The following is a 16,550-nucleotide window of genomic DNA, read 5'->3' as shown; positions in this document are numbered from 1 at the left end:
TACCAGAAATGGGGACTGCAGATGGGCCCTCTAGCACTCAGAAGGGAAAACAAGATCTAAATGGCTGACACACCACGTTTCTTCAGGTTTACATCTTCCCCAGCACTGGTCCTGCTGAAGCTCAGTAAGACTCCTTTGCTCCTGCACATATGATAACATAACAAATCAACCTCTAAGGTGCATGGAAAGGCTTTGGCTTTTCTCTAAAAAGACAAATCCCATGTGGTAAAGAACTGCTCCCCAGGAACATTGGAAAAGCAATGCACTCCTTCCTAGCTCACTCTATGTCTGCCCTGGGGAATCCCACTTGCAGACTTACATTGTCCAGCAGCATGAGTATTCTATAGACACCTGAGCATGTAATTCCTGGAATCCAAAACACCCACCACTTCCCAGGCAAGCAGGCTCAGGTTCTTCCGAACGGATGCATCTGCTCTAGGCCCATCTGTAAGCATTCTCCTGCACAGGTATTACAAGCAATGTGGCATAGGTATTGCATACACAGGTTAGAGGACATGCTGGTAAAAAGGTCTGCAGCTGTCTTCACTAATGCTCCCACCACCGATAGCACAGATGTGGAAAAACACACATTTGTTAGTCAAGGGAAGGCCTTAGTCAGCAGCTTCCTCTTCCACCACCTCTGAACCCTCTTCCGAGCAGCCCTGCAGGAACCAGGGTAGATAGTGCCATTCCCACAATCATTAACAGCCAGTGTCTTCAGACAGGCAGACATTCTCCAAAAGCACTGGCTCAAGGGACTAGCCGCACCGTTCCTCTGTTCTAATTGGATTTATGCTGCAGATGATTAGCAGGCCCCTCAGCAGAGTGCAAAGCTGACTCTGCAAACAAACATTAACACCAGATGAGATCTTGCATGCAGTGACCCTGTAGTTGTCTCGAGGGGAGGGTGTCCCACCACATGACCTGGCAAAACTGCCAGCTTTACTTGACGACGACTGGAATAGCAGCGGGTGCTGTGCATTGGGGTTGAAGGCCATCAGCAGAGCTGAGTGAAAGCAAGGACTTGAATAGCAGGGATATCAAAGATTTCCTGTGTGACCGTGGCTTAATCTCTCTGGGCCTATATTTCCCATGTGCAAGATGGGTATAATACTTTCCTACAGCACAGGGATGCTTCAAGGATAAGTCATGAATATTTGTGAGAAGGTCAGATGCTATGGGATAGAGCTGTATAACAACCTAGAGAGACAGAAAAGCTGTTTGCAAAGTGGTGAGCTCAACTCCACACACAGCAGTCCTACGTACGAAAGCACACAACAATTAAACAGACTTCCTACCAACACTCAACTATGAAAACTATTCATGAATCACAAACAATTTACAACTACGTACGTATAACTACTTGGAGAGCAGGTAAGTATGGGTCTCACTGCTCTGGCAGGAGACTACAGAGGAACTGAAGTGGGGAATTTATGCCCCAGTCTGAGCAGTGTTGGACTTGGGGGAATCGGCCATGCCCGCAACTACCCACTACTGCTCAGAAACTACTGTGGCCACATGGGTTGGCACATGACTCCTCGCAGGGGCCCTCTGGAAGCATTCTCTCAGGGACTTCCTTTAAGTGGTCACATATGCATTTGCCTACTCATCTCTACATATTCTGCCATGCTGTTCTCTGTGTGCTGAACTCTCTTGTACAACAGAGGGAAATGCTCCTATATACCTCCAGCCCTCCGTTAGGTTTGTAAAGATGGTCAGGGATGCATCCCCTAGATACCCCAGAACATTGGAGTCACTCCTGGGTCACTGTGGCTCCTGTTTACACTGAAGATCCTGCCAATTTCCTGCACTCCAATCCCTTTCACATCCTTACAACAGGACTAATTGCATCACTTCCTGTTCTGTAAATGGGTTAGATCAATGCAACAGGAAACTGAGAAACTATGAATCAGAACTGCTACCACTATCATGAGCAGAACCAGATGCCTCTTCCCCCCCACCAAGTGTAGTCTGAACCACTCTCTTCCCCCCCACCCACATGTCTGTGAGAGGTAAAGTAATTTTGTAATTTAATACAGTGCATGATTTCCCTACACTATGATTCCTCTACCCTAAACTTCTATGAAGAGGCCAGCTCAGAGGAGCGGGGAGCTCAGTCCATCCTTGACTTCTACTCAAAGTATGAGTATTCTACCCAATAATTAAGAACTGTTAAATAATAATTGCTTCTAGTCACTACTGACTTAGGACTGGACCGGACCTGAACCAGAATCCTAGAGATGAGAGACCAATTTCCATCTTCAGTCCCCTGAACCATCCAGATTTATGCATCTTTTGGACCTAGTATGTTTGACAGGGATATATGGCTTAGAACTGGACGAAGCACGCACCCAGCCTCTCACTGGCCTGATGCTCTGTATCTATGCTAACCTTCAATCTCTCTACAGAAGGCCTCCTAAGGACAGGCTGTCTCACCTTTAGCGTGGAAAGTCCATCCGTTCCTGTAGTACTCCCGCAGTTGGACCCTGTCTTGCTGGCCAAGGCAGCACACCTCGCTGTAAAACTGATGCTCAATGTAAACATAGGCAGCAGGAATGGCACCTGCCACCCCTTTGGCACCAAAGAACCCATTCACCTCCGGTGAGGCCAGCAGAATCTGATACTCTGCTCTGGTGCTCAGAACGAGATCCATGTAGGCTTGCGTGAGGTTGAAGTAACCAGTGGTGAGGTGTATTCTGGCACCTCGCTCTGCCTCTGTCAGCAACGTCTCTGTGACTATCTCGTCTATTTGAATCCCAAAGGGTTTCATTTGAATTAGTGGATAAATCCAGGTGTCCGGTTCTGTTTTTTGGTCCCCTCCTGCATCAGGGTTTTGCTGGGGCAATAACGGATCTCCTTCTGATCTCCTCCCATGAAAAGTCTGCGTGTGGAGTTCTTGTCGTGTCCTGGCAGCGTTGATCACTTTCATTACTCTCCTATTTGCCACTTCACAATATGTCGTCTTGTCTCCTGAGTGAAAACAAGGAATGACTAACAGAAGATATAGAGCTGTGACACTCAGGCTGAGGCTCGCGAGCTGCCAGTGGCTCTTTAATGGGTCTCCTGCGGTTCTTTGCAGCCCATGATACGAAATCACGGTGTGATTTCATTATTAACCAATCTAAGTTATTAACCAATCAGGAGGCTTTTACTATGTTATTAACCAATTGTAATTGATAAAATAATAATGCTTGGTCAGTCACTTTGCTGTGAGAATAATATATGTAATATAAAATCTAACTAGTTCCCTGGCATGCTGTTTAAATAGGACTACATGGCTCTACGGTAAATGAAGCAATGAATTCACACTCCTGTGGCTCTTTTGGGTAATGTTGTTTTCTAGTTTGGCTCCTCAACCACTGAGGTCTGAGTATCACTGATACAGAGCTATGTAGTAGGGAAACTACACACAGAAGGACCACAGTGGAAGCAACCCAAAGAGACCATCCCCATGGAGACTGCATAATCTGCTGCCTCTCCAAGACAGAAATGTGGACATTACCACAGCTAGGGCAGCACACGACAGAGGGAGTAGTAGTCAGCCTTCACAGAAGTAAGGCCTGAACATGGGCAGCAGCTTCATGCTCAGTGGGAAATGAAAAGGCTACGAGCAGGGCTGGGGCAGAATGGTTGTCCTTGAAAGCTATGCACCACAGCTGTCCTCTGAAGAGGACTGGAATGTTCCAAAGGCAACCTATATTTGCACAGTCTATCTATTTGCATAAGTAGTTTAGTGGGGGACCTTCTGGAAAAAAACCTCAGGAATCAAGTGCCACCAGAATTTCCAGATGGGGATTTTAGGCAAATGCCAGAGGGAACTAAGAGCCACTCATTTACTTTTGTACAAAAGGTTCTCTGTCGCTTGCAAGCTGCAGACACTAGCCCCATCTGGCCCCACAGGACAGTACTCAATTGATGCCACCCTATTCTGCTCAGGTTCTTACACCGCACCCCTCACTGTGGTATTTGAGTGCCTGTAAAGGGCTGTTTACCAAGAGTGCACTGCAGAATCCTGTTTGTGCCAGATACAGACCTGATACACCACCCACAACTTCACTGCAGAGCAGAACAATCCCTTCTGAATCAGACTGGGACTTTTCTTAGGGACTGAAATTTGCTCCAGCCAAAGGATCACAGCAACTTTCTACTGTACTTTATAACAAAGGGATCTCCAGTCTCTTCTGCTGGGACTAGAACTGGGAAAACACACATGTGCAGCCGCAACAAGCCTATGGTGTATCTATGAATCTCAATTTGCAATTTGAATTGTGGGTTTGTGAAGGAGACACGTTTGTTCCACCTTCCTCTCCTGCTGAATCCCATTACCTAGAGCCAATGATTTGACTCAGCAAATTTACATGAAATGCAAGAGCGCCCTCTACATCCCCACCAGACAGCACTGTCACCCATTACACACACACCCAGAGACACAACCACATCATGTCGTATGGATGAAGGCCCGCCTACAGTACTTCAACGTGGCTCAATTCAGAGCGTCTCCTCCCTTTGATTTCACTCAGTTCCCCACGTCTGATATTCTCCACCCTGTAGTGGTGCAGAACAACATGCCCCTAAGCAGAAGAGCAGTTCCCAGATCCCCATGGGCTGGGGAAGAAACATTAAACAGCTGCTGACATGGACTGTTCCTCTCTCAAGGGGAGGGTGACCCTTAGGTCACTTTCAGTGACCCCTGCTGCCCAGTTTAGGAACAGCAACAATAAGCACTAACAGTTGGCCTCTCAAGCAAGTCTGGAAGATAACAGGGAGCTACAAAGTAAGGAGACGTGCATCCTTCGTTCAAGAGAGACATTTCCTTTTGATCCTCCTTTGGTAGGTTTGGCCCATCTTCTACGTCATAGTGGGCAGGATGAGCTGAAAGCACCCTTTGCTACCACCATTCTGGGAGCTACACACTACATTTAATATAGCCATTTAACACTAACTACCCACTGAAGAATGCTTAGGCTTCTCTCTTGGGCTTAAAAATTAGTCCCAGACTCCTAGCAGGGACCAACCTGTAAAGCAAGCTGATGAAGGTTGGCAGGGCCCAGAGGGTGTATACTTGCTCCAAACAACTAGAAAGGACTGAATCAAACTAGCTCAAGCACTAAAGTAATCTATCCCCATTGGAAGCAAGGTTTCCAAGTGTAAAAGAGCTGTGTCTAGACAACTAGTCAGTGGGGTGTTAGGCCTCTTAGTGTGTTTATCATTCACAGGTCTAACACCCCACTGACTAGTTGCCTAGATGCTGCTCTTTTACACTTGGAAAAGACCATTTATCTGATTAGACACAGCAGACAAATATTTGCATGCTACCTGCCAAAAAGAAGCTCCCAGCTAAAACCCAAGAAGGGCTTGGTTCTGTATCAGGCATGTTTGCCTCCAGGATTATCCCACACAAAATGAGTCTGCTGGAGGGTTGTCATTGCTCACTGGATCCATCTACTTCTATTACATTTAGCTTTGGAAGCACCACATCGGAATGTTACTGACATTTCAGACACCCTGCTGCCAGGAAGCAGCTTTGCTAGTTGGCAGTTCTTGAACTAGGCTTCCACTTGGAAGATGGCAACAGCCCTGTGTGCCTTGTACTGGACACTGACTTGTGTTTAGTACTGCTTCCCTAAGACACAGGGGTCCAATCCTCTGGACAATGCACTGTGCAATAACTTCCCACAGCATAAGCTTTACCCACACACACATACCCTGTTACCAGAGTACCACATGTCATCTGAAATATTCTCCTCCCCCCACACCATCTGCCCATTCCTCCACCATAGGGTCCCTGCCTCCTTCCAGTTGGGCACTTATCTGAAAGCCAGGAACACATCTGATTGCAAAATACTATTCACTGAAAACAGACTGGAGTCATACACGCCCTCAAGATATTTATAGGGAACTATACTAATATAGCTAAGAATCTTGGAAAGGATACAGTCCGTCTTGCTTCAGGGCCTAAATCAATTACTAACTAGTGGGGTTAGGAAGAAATGCACCCTACGGGCTGGTTATTCTATAATTGACTTCTGCGGTTCCTTGCGTCTTCCTCTGAAGCAGCTAGTATTGGCCGCTGTCAGAGACAAGATACTGGACTAGACAGACCTCTGGGCAGATCCAGTCTGGCAATTCCTAGTAATCTTGGTTTTGCAACAAGTGGGATGGAAGGGGATTCCCCACACCCAGCTGACCAACATCAAGCCCTCAGTGATCCATAAAGTATTGGAGTCAGACCCACCCCCACCCATCCCTTCCCATTGTTATTCCCTCCTTCATCTGGGCCACATCACCCTCATATTACAGGTCAGATGACTATCATACCTTGGTAAGGATGCACCATCCCCTCCATCATCTGGACTGTATCATCTGGCTGTAAGTGCAGCGACACATCTCCAATTGCATCCACTAGTTCAGTGAAGAAATCTGCGATCTCGCGAGAGTCCTGTAGGAACACATAGCGGTCCTGCCGATTGGTGAAGTACGAGTCACTCAAGTTTGCACTGGCGGAGGAGAGGAGGGTAAGAATGCCAGGATAAAGAGTACAACCACATGGTCCTCATCACATATCTCATTGCACAGGCCTAGTTACAGCTGCAGAATTACAATACAAAATGCCCTGATTTCACTTTTTAAAGAACATTCCCCAACAAGAGTGATATTTATTTTTTGTATTATCCTAGCACCTAGGAGCCCTATTCATGGACCTGGACACCATTGTGCTAGGCACTGTACAAACACAGAACAAGATGACCGTCCCAAACAGCTTACAATGCAGCTCCCTAACTCTGTGCAGCTAATGTGGAAGAGATCCACAAAAGCAAGAAATTTCCCTCTGAATCCTGTGACAGTTGCAACACCATAGTGCTCACTAAGGCGTGAGCAGGTTCCAAATGAAAACAATGCTGTCAGCATGTGTCTCAAGACCAGTAATGTGCATTCTCAGATCTAACAGTGCTGCTTCTTTACCACACCCCTGACTGGATCTCTCTCTGTAACCCTAGTCAGGAAAACAGGCACACCCCCTCTCCCAAATGGGGCACAGAATACTTATAAGGATGGACAGAGGCAGAACTCACCCACTCAGGATCACGTTATCATCAAAGAGGTAAACCTTGATGTGCTGCAGCCCGATGGTTTCGTTGAAACGCTCAGGGATTAAGCATTTGAGAAACCCACGCAGATTTGGAGTGTGGAAGAGGGATACACGGACTTGCTCTGGAAACCTTCTCAGCAGTGGAAGTAACATGGTTCGAGAGTTCTTTCTGCCTGAGACACAGATGGGAATAGTTATACATGGAGCCACTTTTCTACCACACCACCAAATCTGCCAGCCAGGACCCCAACAAGAGGGCAAAACAGATCCCCCTCCCCCAAGCTGGAAGCTGCCTTCCCTAGGATCTGTTGCTTTATTTGCTTGACATTTTGAGAGGGTTTCTTGTTTTAAGAGAGGATTTATTTGCATTTTATATTAATGTTATCATGATGTAACCAGCATTCCAAGGCCACTGGTGAGTGGGCTTTATAAACTATTTAGCATGATGGTCACACTCATGCTTCTTCACCTGGCTGCATGTAACACTAACTGAACTGGAGTGAGGATTTACACCACCACCACTTCTGCCAACTCCAACCCTCCTTTACAAGGTGAAGGAGCAGAAAACAGGGCTGGGGGTGGAGCAAATTCCACTGACACAGGAACTGGAGTTGGTGGGGTTGCTTGGGTGTAACTGAGGGCAGGATTTGGCTCAGCTATTTTAACGTTCCCATCATTTATTTTCTGAAGTAATACTACCATGTTGGAAAGTTACCTGAGAATACAAAGCTACTGTATTTTGATGACTTGTGGCTCACAGCAAAACAGAGCTGGTTTTAGAAGAGAGCAGGTTTTAAACCTTTGGGTCCGATAAGCTATTTTTTAGAGCACGGACCTCCAAGCTCATCTGACCAATCCAGTTAGCTTGCTGAAACGAGCCTGGGAAGTGGGCAGGGGGAGGGACACCCCATAATACCTACCTCGAGATCCCCTTGTGAAATCTAGGAGAATGGAAACTCTGAAGTCCGAGGGCCCACTTGCCTGCAGTGACCTCTCCAGAGTTTCTTCTATGCAATCCACCTGAGGGGAAACAGTCACACTGCACATTACCCAGAGTAAGTGAACCTACACTCTGGATTGTACAACCCAGGGAGCCAGTTGCTGGGAAAGCCTGCGTGCCTCTCTATGAATCTTTTCCAGTCATCAATCTTTCTAATTTAGACCTAACCTCTTTGGGACAGTGACCCTGTCTCTTTTTTTTAAATATATAAAGCACTAACGTCATCTGGGGCATCAGAAATAACGAGGGTACAGATTTTGTCTGCACACAAAGCCACGATTCAGGCCTCTGAACTCTAGTTACACACAGCAGAGAGTCACCCAGCCTCACTCCTAGATCAGAGACTTCCACTGCCATCCAAAGGGGAGGGGCAGTTCCTGTGAGCTGCAGAGCCTATCCTGCTCCTATTATGAGCAGATTAAAGTCCTGTGTACAAGTCTTAAATCAGTTACAGAGGAAGCCAAACAAATCAACATCCAAGATAATCTGCCCACCTGCTGGACTTGTCCTCATGGTGGAATTTGTATTTCAAGCTACAGAATCATTTCAGGGCTCGAGATTTCTGCTCAGAGCTCTTTGCAGAGAAAAGCCTTGTTTCCAGTGGGGAAAGGCAGGGAGCAGAGAAGGTAAAGCAACATGAGGCAAAACAGAGACCTCCCCCTCGCTACGACAGGCTGACAAGAAGCTGTACACACACAGATCACACTCACTGCACCCGTATGCAGTACACAGGGGACACACGATACAGACTACCACATTAGCATCACTAAAACTACTTCCACTCTTTTGAAAGCAAGTGCTAGTGTGTGGGTACCAGCAACCCCACGGTAGGAGAAAATATGCAGAAACTGTGCCAATAACTTTTAACCCCATTACCCATCCAGATTCATGGCATGTGTGACAGTTCCTGAGATCAGTAATAAGTTTACACCACACATTCCCTGAGCCTATCCTTCAGGTGCCCTTTCTGCATGCCAAGCCCCATGTGCAGTCTGGAGCCATGTTGAAAGGCTCCCGAGCAAGAGGATGGAAGCATAGGCAAAGTCTGAGTCCAGGCGCTCAGATGGACCCCCCACTCCAGCTAAAGCAAAGGTCAATGCACGGGGCACCTATCCAAGTAGGTATTTTTTCAAGCATCCATCCACACTTACCAGCTCCTGTTCTAGGAGTCCTGTTCCGAGGTACAGCGAAGCCACCACTACTCGCTGCTTGGCTGCCTTTATCTGTTCCTGAGGACAGTGGAAGGGGAAAACAAGTGCATGTTCAAATGCTGAGCTGTGATTTCATAAACACTCTTGGTTCTGCAGAGAACACCAAATCCCTTTCGTAGCCCTGGCAGCTACAGAATTAAGCCACAGACAAGCAGCAGAGCTCCCTGATGGGACAGATTTAACTTCAGCCACTTTAGAGGGGTATGCCTTTCCCTCCTTCAGTGTTACCCAAGTATTTATTTTTATTCTGCACCCCTTCCCCCAATGCCCCGCCCCACCCCTGCATCTTCCCGTTCCGCCTCTTCCCGCCCAGCTCTACCCTTCCCACAAGCACGCTGTGCCCACACTCCTTCCCCTGAAGCGCCTCCTGATGCCACAAAACAGCTGATCTGCAGCAAGCACTGGGAGGGGGAGATGCTGATCCGTGGGGTCGCAGGTGGGCGGGAGGCACTGTGGAGAAGGAGAGGCGTTGATAGGGGGGCTACTGGTGGATGCTAAGCACCCACCATTTTTTTCCCATGGGTGCTCCAGCCCTGGAGCACCCACGGAGTCAGCGCCTATGCCTCTGGGTGCTTTCACCTTCCCCACTTGTCCCACACGGAAGTTAAGTGTGGCATTTGCCAGTAGCATCTCTCCTCCAGCACTGACTTTACAAAGGAAGGCCTGTCTGTGGAAGCTCCTGGAGGTCCTACTGACTCATTCACTGGTACCCCTGGTCTGGCCAATCCTGTTCCCCAATAACTTACAAGTCATAAGGCAATCCTAACACTGTCATTTTAAGAACTCCTCATCCCTACATTTGAGCATTTCTGAAATGTAGGGTTGCTAATTTTAACTTGACAAGATCCAAACAATCAAACTGAACGAGGAAATTCTCCTTCCAGCCCTGTTGCATATCTGAGGAGAGATACATTATGGAACCTGCATACCAGTCACATTAACAGCTGCCACCACCTCCCCACATGCATGCTGGAAGCACACAACTCACCTTCATGAGTTCATAGAATTCAGTTGGGGATGAGAGCACCCGGATGCGAGAGCTGGAGACCGCAAACTCTGGAACCAGGTTCCTGATCCACTGGAACCTGTGCGCACCCTCGGGACAAACGCAGAATGATGGGGCTGTGACCTGAGGAACCACAGGGGTGAGCAATGGGGCCAGCAGCAGCCATGATGATCTGGCAAAGGAAAAACAGATTGAGGAATTCTGCATGATGGAATTGCAGTTTCCTACAAACACCGTCCAGGTTCACGAGCAAAGGGTGCATCAGGCGAGGTATTTCCAGTAGAGACAGGGAAGTGTTAGTGCTGTTACACAAGGCACTGGGGAGACCTCATCTGGAATACTATGTGCAGTTCTGGTCCCACATGTTTAAAAAAGATTCATTCAAACTGCAACAGGTGCAGAGAAGGGTGACTAGAGTGATCTGAGGAATGGAAAACCTACCTTAGGAGAGGAGACTCAAAGAGCGTGGCTTGTTTAGCCTAATCAAACAAAGGCTACAGGGAGATCCGATTGCTCTCTATAAATACATCAGAAGGATAAATACCAGGGAGGGAGAGGAGTTACTTAAGTTAAATGCCAATGGGGACACAAGAACAAATGGATAGAAACTGGCCATCAACAAGTTCAGGCTTGAAATTAGATGAAGGTTTCTAACCATCAGAGGAGTGAGCTCTGGAACACCCTTCCAACGGGAGCTGTGCGGGCAATAAACCTAACTGGTTTCAAGCTTGATAAATATATGGAGGGGATGGTATGATAAGACTGCCTACAATAGCACGTAGCCAATCTGTGACTGCTAGCAGAAAATATCTCCAAAGGTTGGTGATGGGACACCAGATGGGGAGGACTCAGAGTTACTACAGAGAATTCTTTCTCAGGGGTATGGCTGGTTGGTCTTGCCTACATTCTCAGAGTTTAACTGATCGCCATATTTGGAGTCGGGAAGGAATTTCCTCTTGGATCAGAATGGCAGAGACCCTCAGGGGTTTTCACCTTCCATTGTAGCATGGGTCACTTGCCGGTTTAAACTAGTGTAAATGGTGGAGTCTCTGTAACTTGAAGTCTTTAAATCATGATTTGAGGACTTCAGTAACTCAGCCAGAGGTTAGTGGTCTATTACAGAAGGGGTGGGTAAGTGTCTGTGGCCTGCAATATGCAGGATGTCAGCCTAGATGATCATGATGGTCCATTCTGGCTATAAAGTCTATAAGTCTATGCAAGTGCGCCTGCAGCATTACACATCTCACTGATGTTAAGACTCCCTTTCACCTCTGTCCGTCACACCAGGCTCACCAGAGCTACATGTGGAAGCAGAAAGCTAGGAGCAAAAGATAGAGGAAGGCAGACCTGAACATCAGTGACTCCCCTGGATTCCACAAAGGGAGAGGCTCCCTGAGGGGCAGCAGAGCAGACATGCAAAAAGAGGAAGACAGACAATGAATGGCACTGAGAGCAGAAAGAAACGCTAGAGTAGAGGTGGGCAAACTACGGCCCGCGGGACCGTTCTGCCCTGCCCTTGATCTCCCAGCTGGGGAGGCTAGCCCCTGGCCCCTCCCCTGCTGTCCCCCCTCCCCCACAGCCTCAGCTCGCCATGCCACCAGCGCTCTGGGCGGCGGGGCTGTGAGCTCCTGCCAGTCAGCATGACAGCACAGCTGGCTCTGACTGGGCGGCGTAGCCGCCAGTCCTGGTGCTCTGAGCGGTATGGTAAGGGGGCGGGGAGCAGGGGGGTTGGATAAGGGGGAGGGGATTCTGGGGGGCAGTCAGGGGACAGGGAGCGGTTGGATAGGCGTGGGAGTACCGACGGGGCCTGTCAGCAGGCGGGGATGTGGACAGGGGTTGGGGCAGTCAGGGGACAGGGAGCAAAGGCGTTGGATAGGGGGTGGGGTCGGGGGGGGGGTGGATGGGTCGGAGGTTCTGAGGGAGGCAGTCGGGGGGGGGGGGGGAGGAGAGAGCGGGAGAGGGCGGAGGCCAGGCTGTTTGGGGAGGCACAGCCTTCCCTACCTGGCCCGCCATACTGTTTCGGAATCTTGATGTGGCCCTCAGGCCAAAAAAAGTTTGGCCACCCCGCGCTAGAGTAACAAATGGAGGGTGCTAACACCTAGGACGCCCCATTCTAACTCAGCTTTCCAAAGGCTCTCTTTATGCTCTCTGCCAACCCTGGGACAAATCACTCCTCAACACTGCCTTTACTACACAAACATCAGCTCCCTTGTGACCAAACGTTGTTTCCTGTTCTGTTATAGCCACTCTGATTTGTGTTTCCCCCAAGCACACACTTCTTATAATCCAATCCAAGAGCTTTATAACAGCTTTCACAACTGTGTGTGACCTTTAAGACACATTTTTGAATCCACATTTTTAATAAACCAAGTACTTCAGGACTGATCCAGAACAAAATGTAGAACACACAAAGCACCCAACACCAGTCCTAGCAAAGCTACTGAATGCATAATGCTGCAAGCCACAACCACCACAATCCAGGAACTCCCCTCACTGAAAAACCCAGAGAAAGCTGCCAAGTTCTGAAGTATGCCTCAGACAAAATATAGGAGCTGAAAGCTGAATGGGAAGAAACTGCAGCTAACATACAGTGTCACGCAGAGCGTAAGGGATTGGAAGGAGGAAGTTAAGGTTTCACTCACTGAAGCTGCAAAGTGTAACTGGAAAATGAGTTGCAGGAAACATTTTTACAAAAAAAAAGTCTCAAAGAACAATTCAAACTTCCTCCTCTTGAGAGCCATTTGGGAGAAGGCCCATTTCTCAGAGCTGCAGGTTTGTTTTTGTTTTTGGGGTGCGGAGGGACAGATAACTGGCATGGGGAGGGGGGGTGAGTGAACTATCCTTTCCCCTTTTGAGACCGAGAGTGAAATTCTGAATGGGCCACAGGCAGGTCACACACTGACCCTTCATGGAAGTTTGTCCATATCACAAAGCCACCACACAATTCAGCACAATTAGCAGTGGCATCCAAGGAGAGATCCAGGAATGGAAAAACAAGTCACTGAACTTCATCTACAGAGCTGGGAAATGACTGCTCAAACCAAAACTATTAGTCCAAGTTACAGGAATAGGACATTTACACACAAAGAACCGTGCCTGCTCCTCATATCTCTGAGGAATGGTTGGTCCCTCAGGGCCAACATGCAACCCTGTAATTTTGATCTGCCCTGACACACGCCGTCATCTCATACAAAGAAAATCCACTTGAGTATTACCAGAATTTTATGAGGAACTCTTCAGTTTTACCACCATCCAAAGCCAAAATGACCACAGGTTCCAGGAAGATAAGATGATTTCACTTATTTACTTCATGATAAAACACTGAATCTTCACAAGGTTTGCAAAAGCCCTTGCATAAAAGCCAGTTTGCAGCTGCATTTCCCAGAAAATCCAACAGTTTGCGATGAATAGGCAGTGACAATGGAGTCAGCCTGTATAATAATTCCTAGCAGATCATGCGGACTGAACTTTGAACAGCAGTAATTTGATCTTGAAGAGGAATGGAAACCTTCCCTAAAGAAAAGGCATTTTAAAGCACTTCCCTAGCCATTTCCAAAAGCAGCTACCTACATGAAATGCATTTTTAAGGGTTGTTGTTTTTTAAGTTATCCACCTGCATCCTACAGGAGCTGAGCAGCACCATGCAAGCACACAGGAGGTCTTTGCTTACTATGTCCTGCAGAGTGACCTACATGGATATAAGCTGAGCAGAAAGACACTGTGATGGCAACAGACTTATCACTAAAAACAATCAGGAGTCCTTGGGGCACCTTAGAGACTAACAAATTTATTTGGGCATTAGCTTTCGAGGGCTAAAACCCACTTCATCGGATACATGGAGTGGAAAATACAGTAGCAGGTATATATACACAGTACATGAAAAGATGGGAGTTGCCTTACCAAGTGGGGGGTCAGTGTTAACGAGACAATTCAATTAAAGTAGAAGTAGGCTATTCTCAACAGTAGAATACCAAGGAAGGAAAAATCACTTTTGTAGTGGTAATGAGGGTGGCCCATTTCAAACAGTTGACAAGAAGGTGTGAGTAACAGTAGGGAGAAATAGTATGGGGAAATTAGTTTTTGTAATGACCCATCCACTCCCAGTCTTTATTCAGGCCTAATTTGATGGTGTCCAGTTTGCAAAAACTGGTTTCCCCATACTAATTTTCCCCTACTGTTATTATTTATTGACCCCTACAATTATTCCATATGAGGTGGTGACAGCAAATTTTACATGCAACATGACAGCAACTAGTGATTCATACACCTGAGGATCAATATTTTCTTCACTAGACTGATGGCCAAGCCTGAAGCAAACTGCATTTCCCAAATAACATGACAACGGCCTAGAATCAAGTTTCAAAAGGAAATTTTTCAATAGCATTTTTGAGATTTCAAGGAAGTTGTTTCACTGCAGAAAATCTGAAGACAGAAATTAAACTACACCCCTCCATAAAAAACCCTCAATAAATACTCTTCTGGAAACCACTGTCACTGTGGGAAAGACTGTATTTTATGCCCGGTTCTCTGTGTGTGTTGATAGGCATTGGTTACCCTTTGTAATCTTCTTTGATGCCTCTAAGATTTAAAAATAAAATGTGTAAGTGCATTTGACATAAGTTTATAAGTCAAATTTGGTGTTTATAATGTATTTGATGTGGAAACTGCAGGATTTTATAATTGGGGCTACAAAACCCTTCAAAGTGAATATAAGTTTGGCACTAGTCAACTGTAACTAGCAACAGTGTTTGGAAGCAGATACCTCTACCCACAGACCACTGAAAATACTCAAGCGGCTTAACTACCTGCAAATCATCCCAAAAACATTCTGCACATACAGCCATCAGAACCCTAAGTTAAGAGAAACCACAAGAACCCACATTTCCAACAAACCGAGAGTGTCCAAGAACAGACGGAAAAAGCTTTCAAGTCTGTCCACAAACAATGACTAATTAATCTGAAAAAAGAAACCAGAACTAGCAGAGGTCAAACTGAATCTTTTCTGGATAAAATCCATTCCCTATTTATAGATGGGAGTTTTTCTGGACATTCTATTTTTAAGAATTGTGGTTTTGTCATGCAGACTTGTACATACTAGAGGGAACTCAGAAGCTACGATTCACTGTAAAACCTCAGCTGCAGTACAGGAAATGAACTGAAACTGCAGAATCCAGCTCAGTCCTTTCACCCACACAGAAGTCACCACACAGTGGGATCTGCAAATTGCTCTTGCCTTGAAATTCAGCACTTGGGTATACACTGTTTCTTTTTGCAGAGCTTTATGGGTCAATGGCTGAGTCTGAAAATTGATTTTGTAGTTAAAACACTGACGCAGCCAACAAGCAGAGAAGCTTGAGAGGAACTTCTTTGAACTGCCAAGACCAAGCAGCAGTGTGATGCTAAACATATGGCCTGTTCTTTTCTTCCCAGACTCTTGCTTTCTCTGTTTTTAAGTCCATGGAGGAGAGAAGCAAGCCACACTCTCACTGGAGTCTGTGAGGTCACGTCAGCACTCACAGGTCAGGCTGCTGCTCACCTCCCACCCACTAGAAAAGTATCAGTAAAAGAAGATGCCAGGGGACAAGAGAGGGTAAAGCAGCACACAGGTTGTAAAATGAAAAAAAGTCATGTATGCATTGGCTCACACTGTAAAAGTTGTACTATTAGAAAACAAAACACCACCATGAGATAATTATGACAATTTTGTTAAGTGAAATGAAAGTTTCAATGATTCACAGGATAAGAAGATACCCCTCCCCAAACATAACTTACTATATTAAAAATACCAGGAATTAAGTAGACTAAATAGAAGAAAGAGCTCTGCACCCTTTTGCCCAGGAGACAACATGGGCAGCTAATACTGGAGTTGCTTTGCGAACCAGATTTAATGCATCCAACCACTTTTTCAGCAATTGATTCTTCATGGAAATTGGCAACAGAAATTGTGGCTTGGCTGCCACTTAATAAATCTTTAAGTTTTAAGTATCAAGAGATGGCGAACAACGAGTTCCTTATTCAAAAGCTGCCCCCACCTCTCGGCCCCTCGGCTGAGAGGTGGGGACAGCTTTTGAATAAGGAACTCGTTCGCCATCTCTTGATAATAAATCTTTAAGTAAGTTTTACTGTACCCAAGTGAATTGGTGAGAACAGAACAGTCAGAACATCTGCGGAGACAAGGTCAAGTAGTTATGAGAATGTAACAAACTTCCTGTAATACCAGCAGCAAATGGTCTTTCCCAAATA

The 16,550-nt window shown here is 46.6% G+C and overlaps 1 protein-coding gene across 3 annotated transcripts in view; it reads right to left on the bottom strand.

The window, feature by feature from the left end:
* Positions 1-16,550, bottom strand: part of PGS1 (phosphatidylglycerophosphate synthase 1) — a 48,030-nt gene that overhangs the window by 28,350 nt on the left and 3,130 nt on the right. For all 3 annotated transcript variants that reach the window (XM_074971475.1, XM_074971473.1, XM_074971474.1), the window contains exons 2-7: positions 10,290-10,479; positions 9,242-9,319; positions 8,011-8,110; positions 7,074-7,263; positions 6,319-6,497; positions 2,437-2,970 (exon numbers count right to left, since the gene is read on the bottom strand). In XM_074971475.1, coding sequence (XP_074827576.1) covers positions 2,437-2,970; positions 6,319-6,497; positions 7,074-7,263; positions 8,011-8,110; positions 9,242-9,319; positions 10,290-10,479 — 1,271 coding nt within the window. The remainder of the gene's footprint in view (positions 1-2,436; positions 2,971-6,318; positions 6,498-7,073; positions 7,264-8,010; positions 8,111-9,241; positions 9,320-10,289; positions 10,480-16,550) is intronic.

Source organism: Natator depressus, chromosome 14 (genome assembly GCF_965152275.1).
Source record: "Natator depressus isolate rNatDep1 chromosome 14, rNatDep2.hap1, whole genome shotgun sequence".
Lineage (NCBI taxonomy): Eukaryota > Metazoa > Chordata > Testudines > Cheloniidae > Natator > Natator depressus.
The sequence above is the reverse complement of the archived record's forward strand: the minus strand, read 5'-3'. Positions and strand labels throughout refer to the sequence as shown.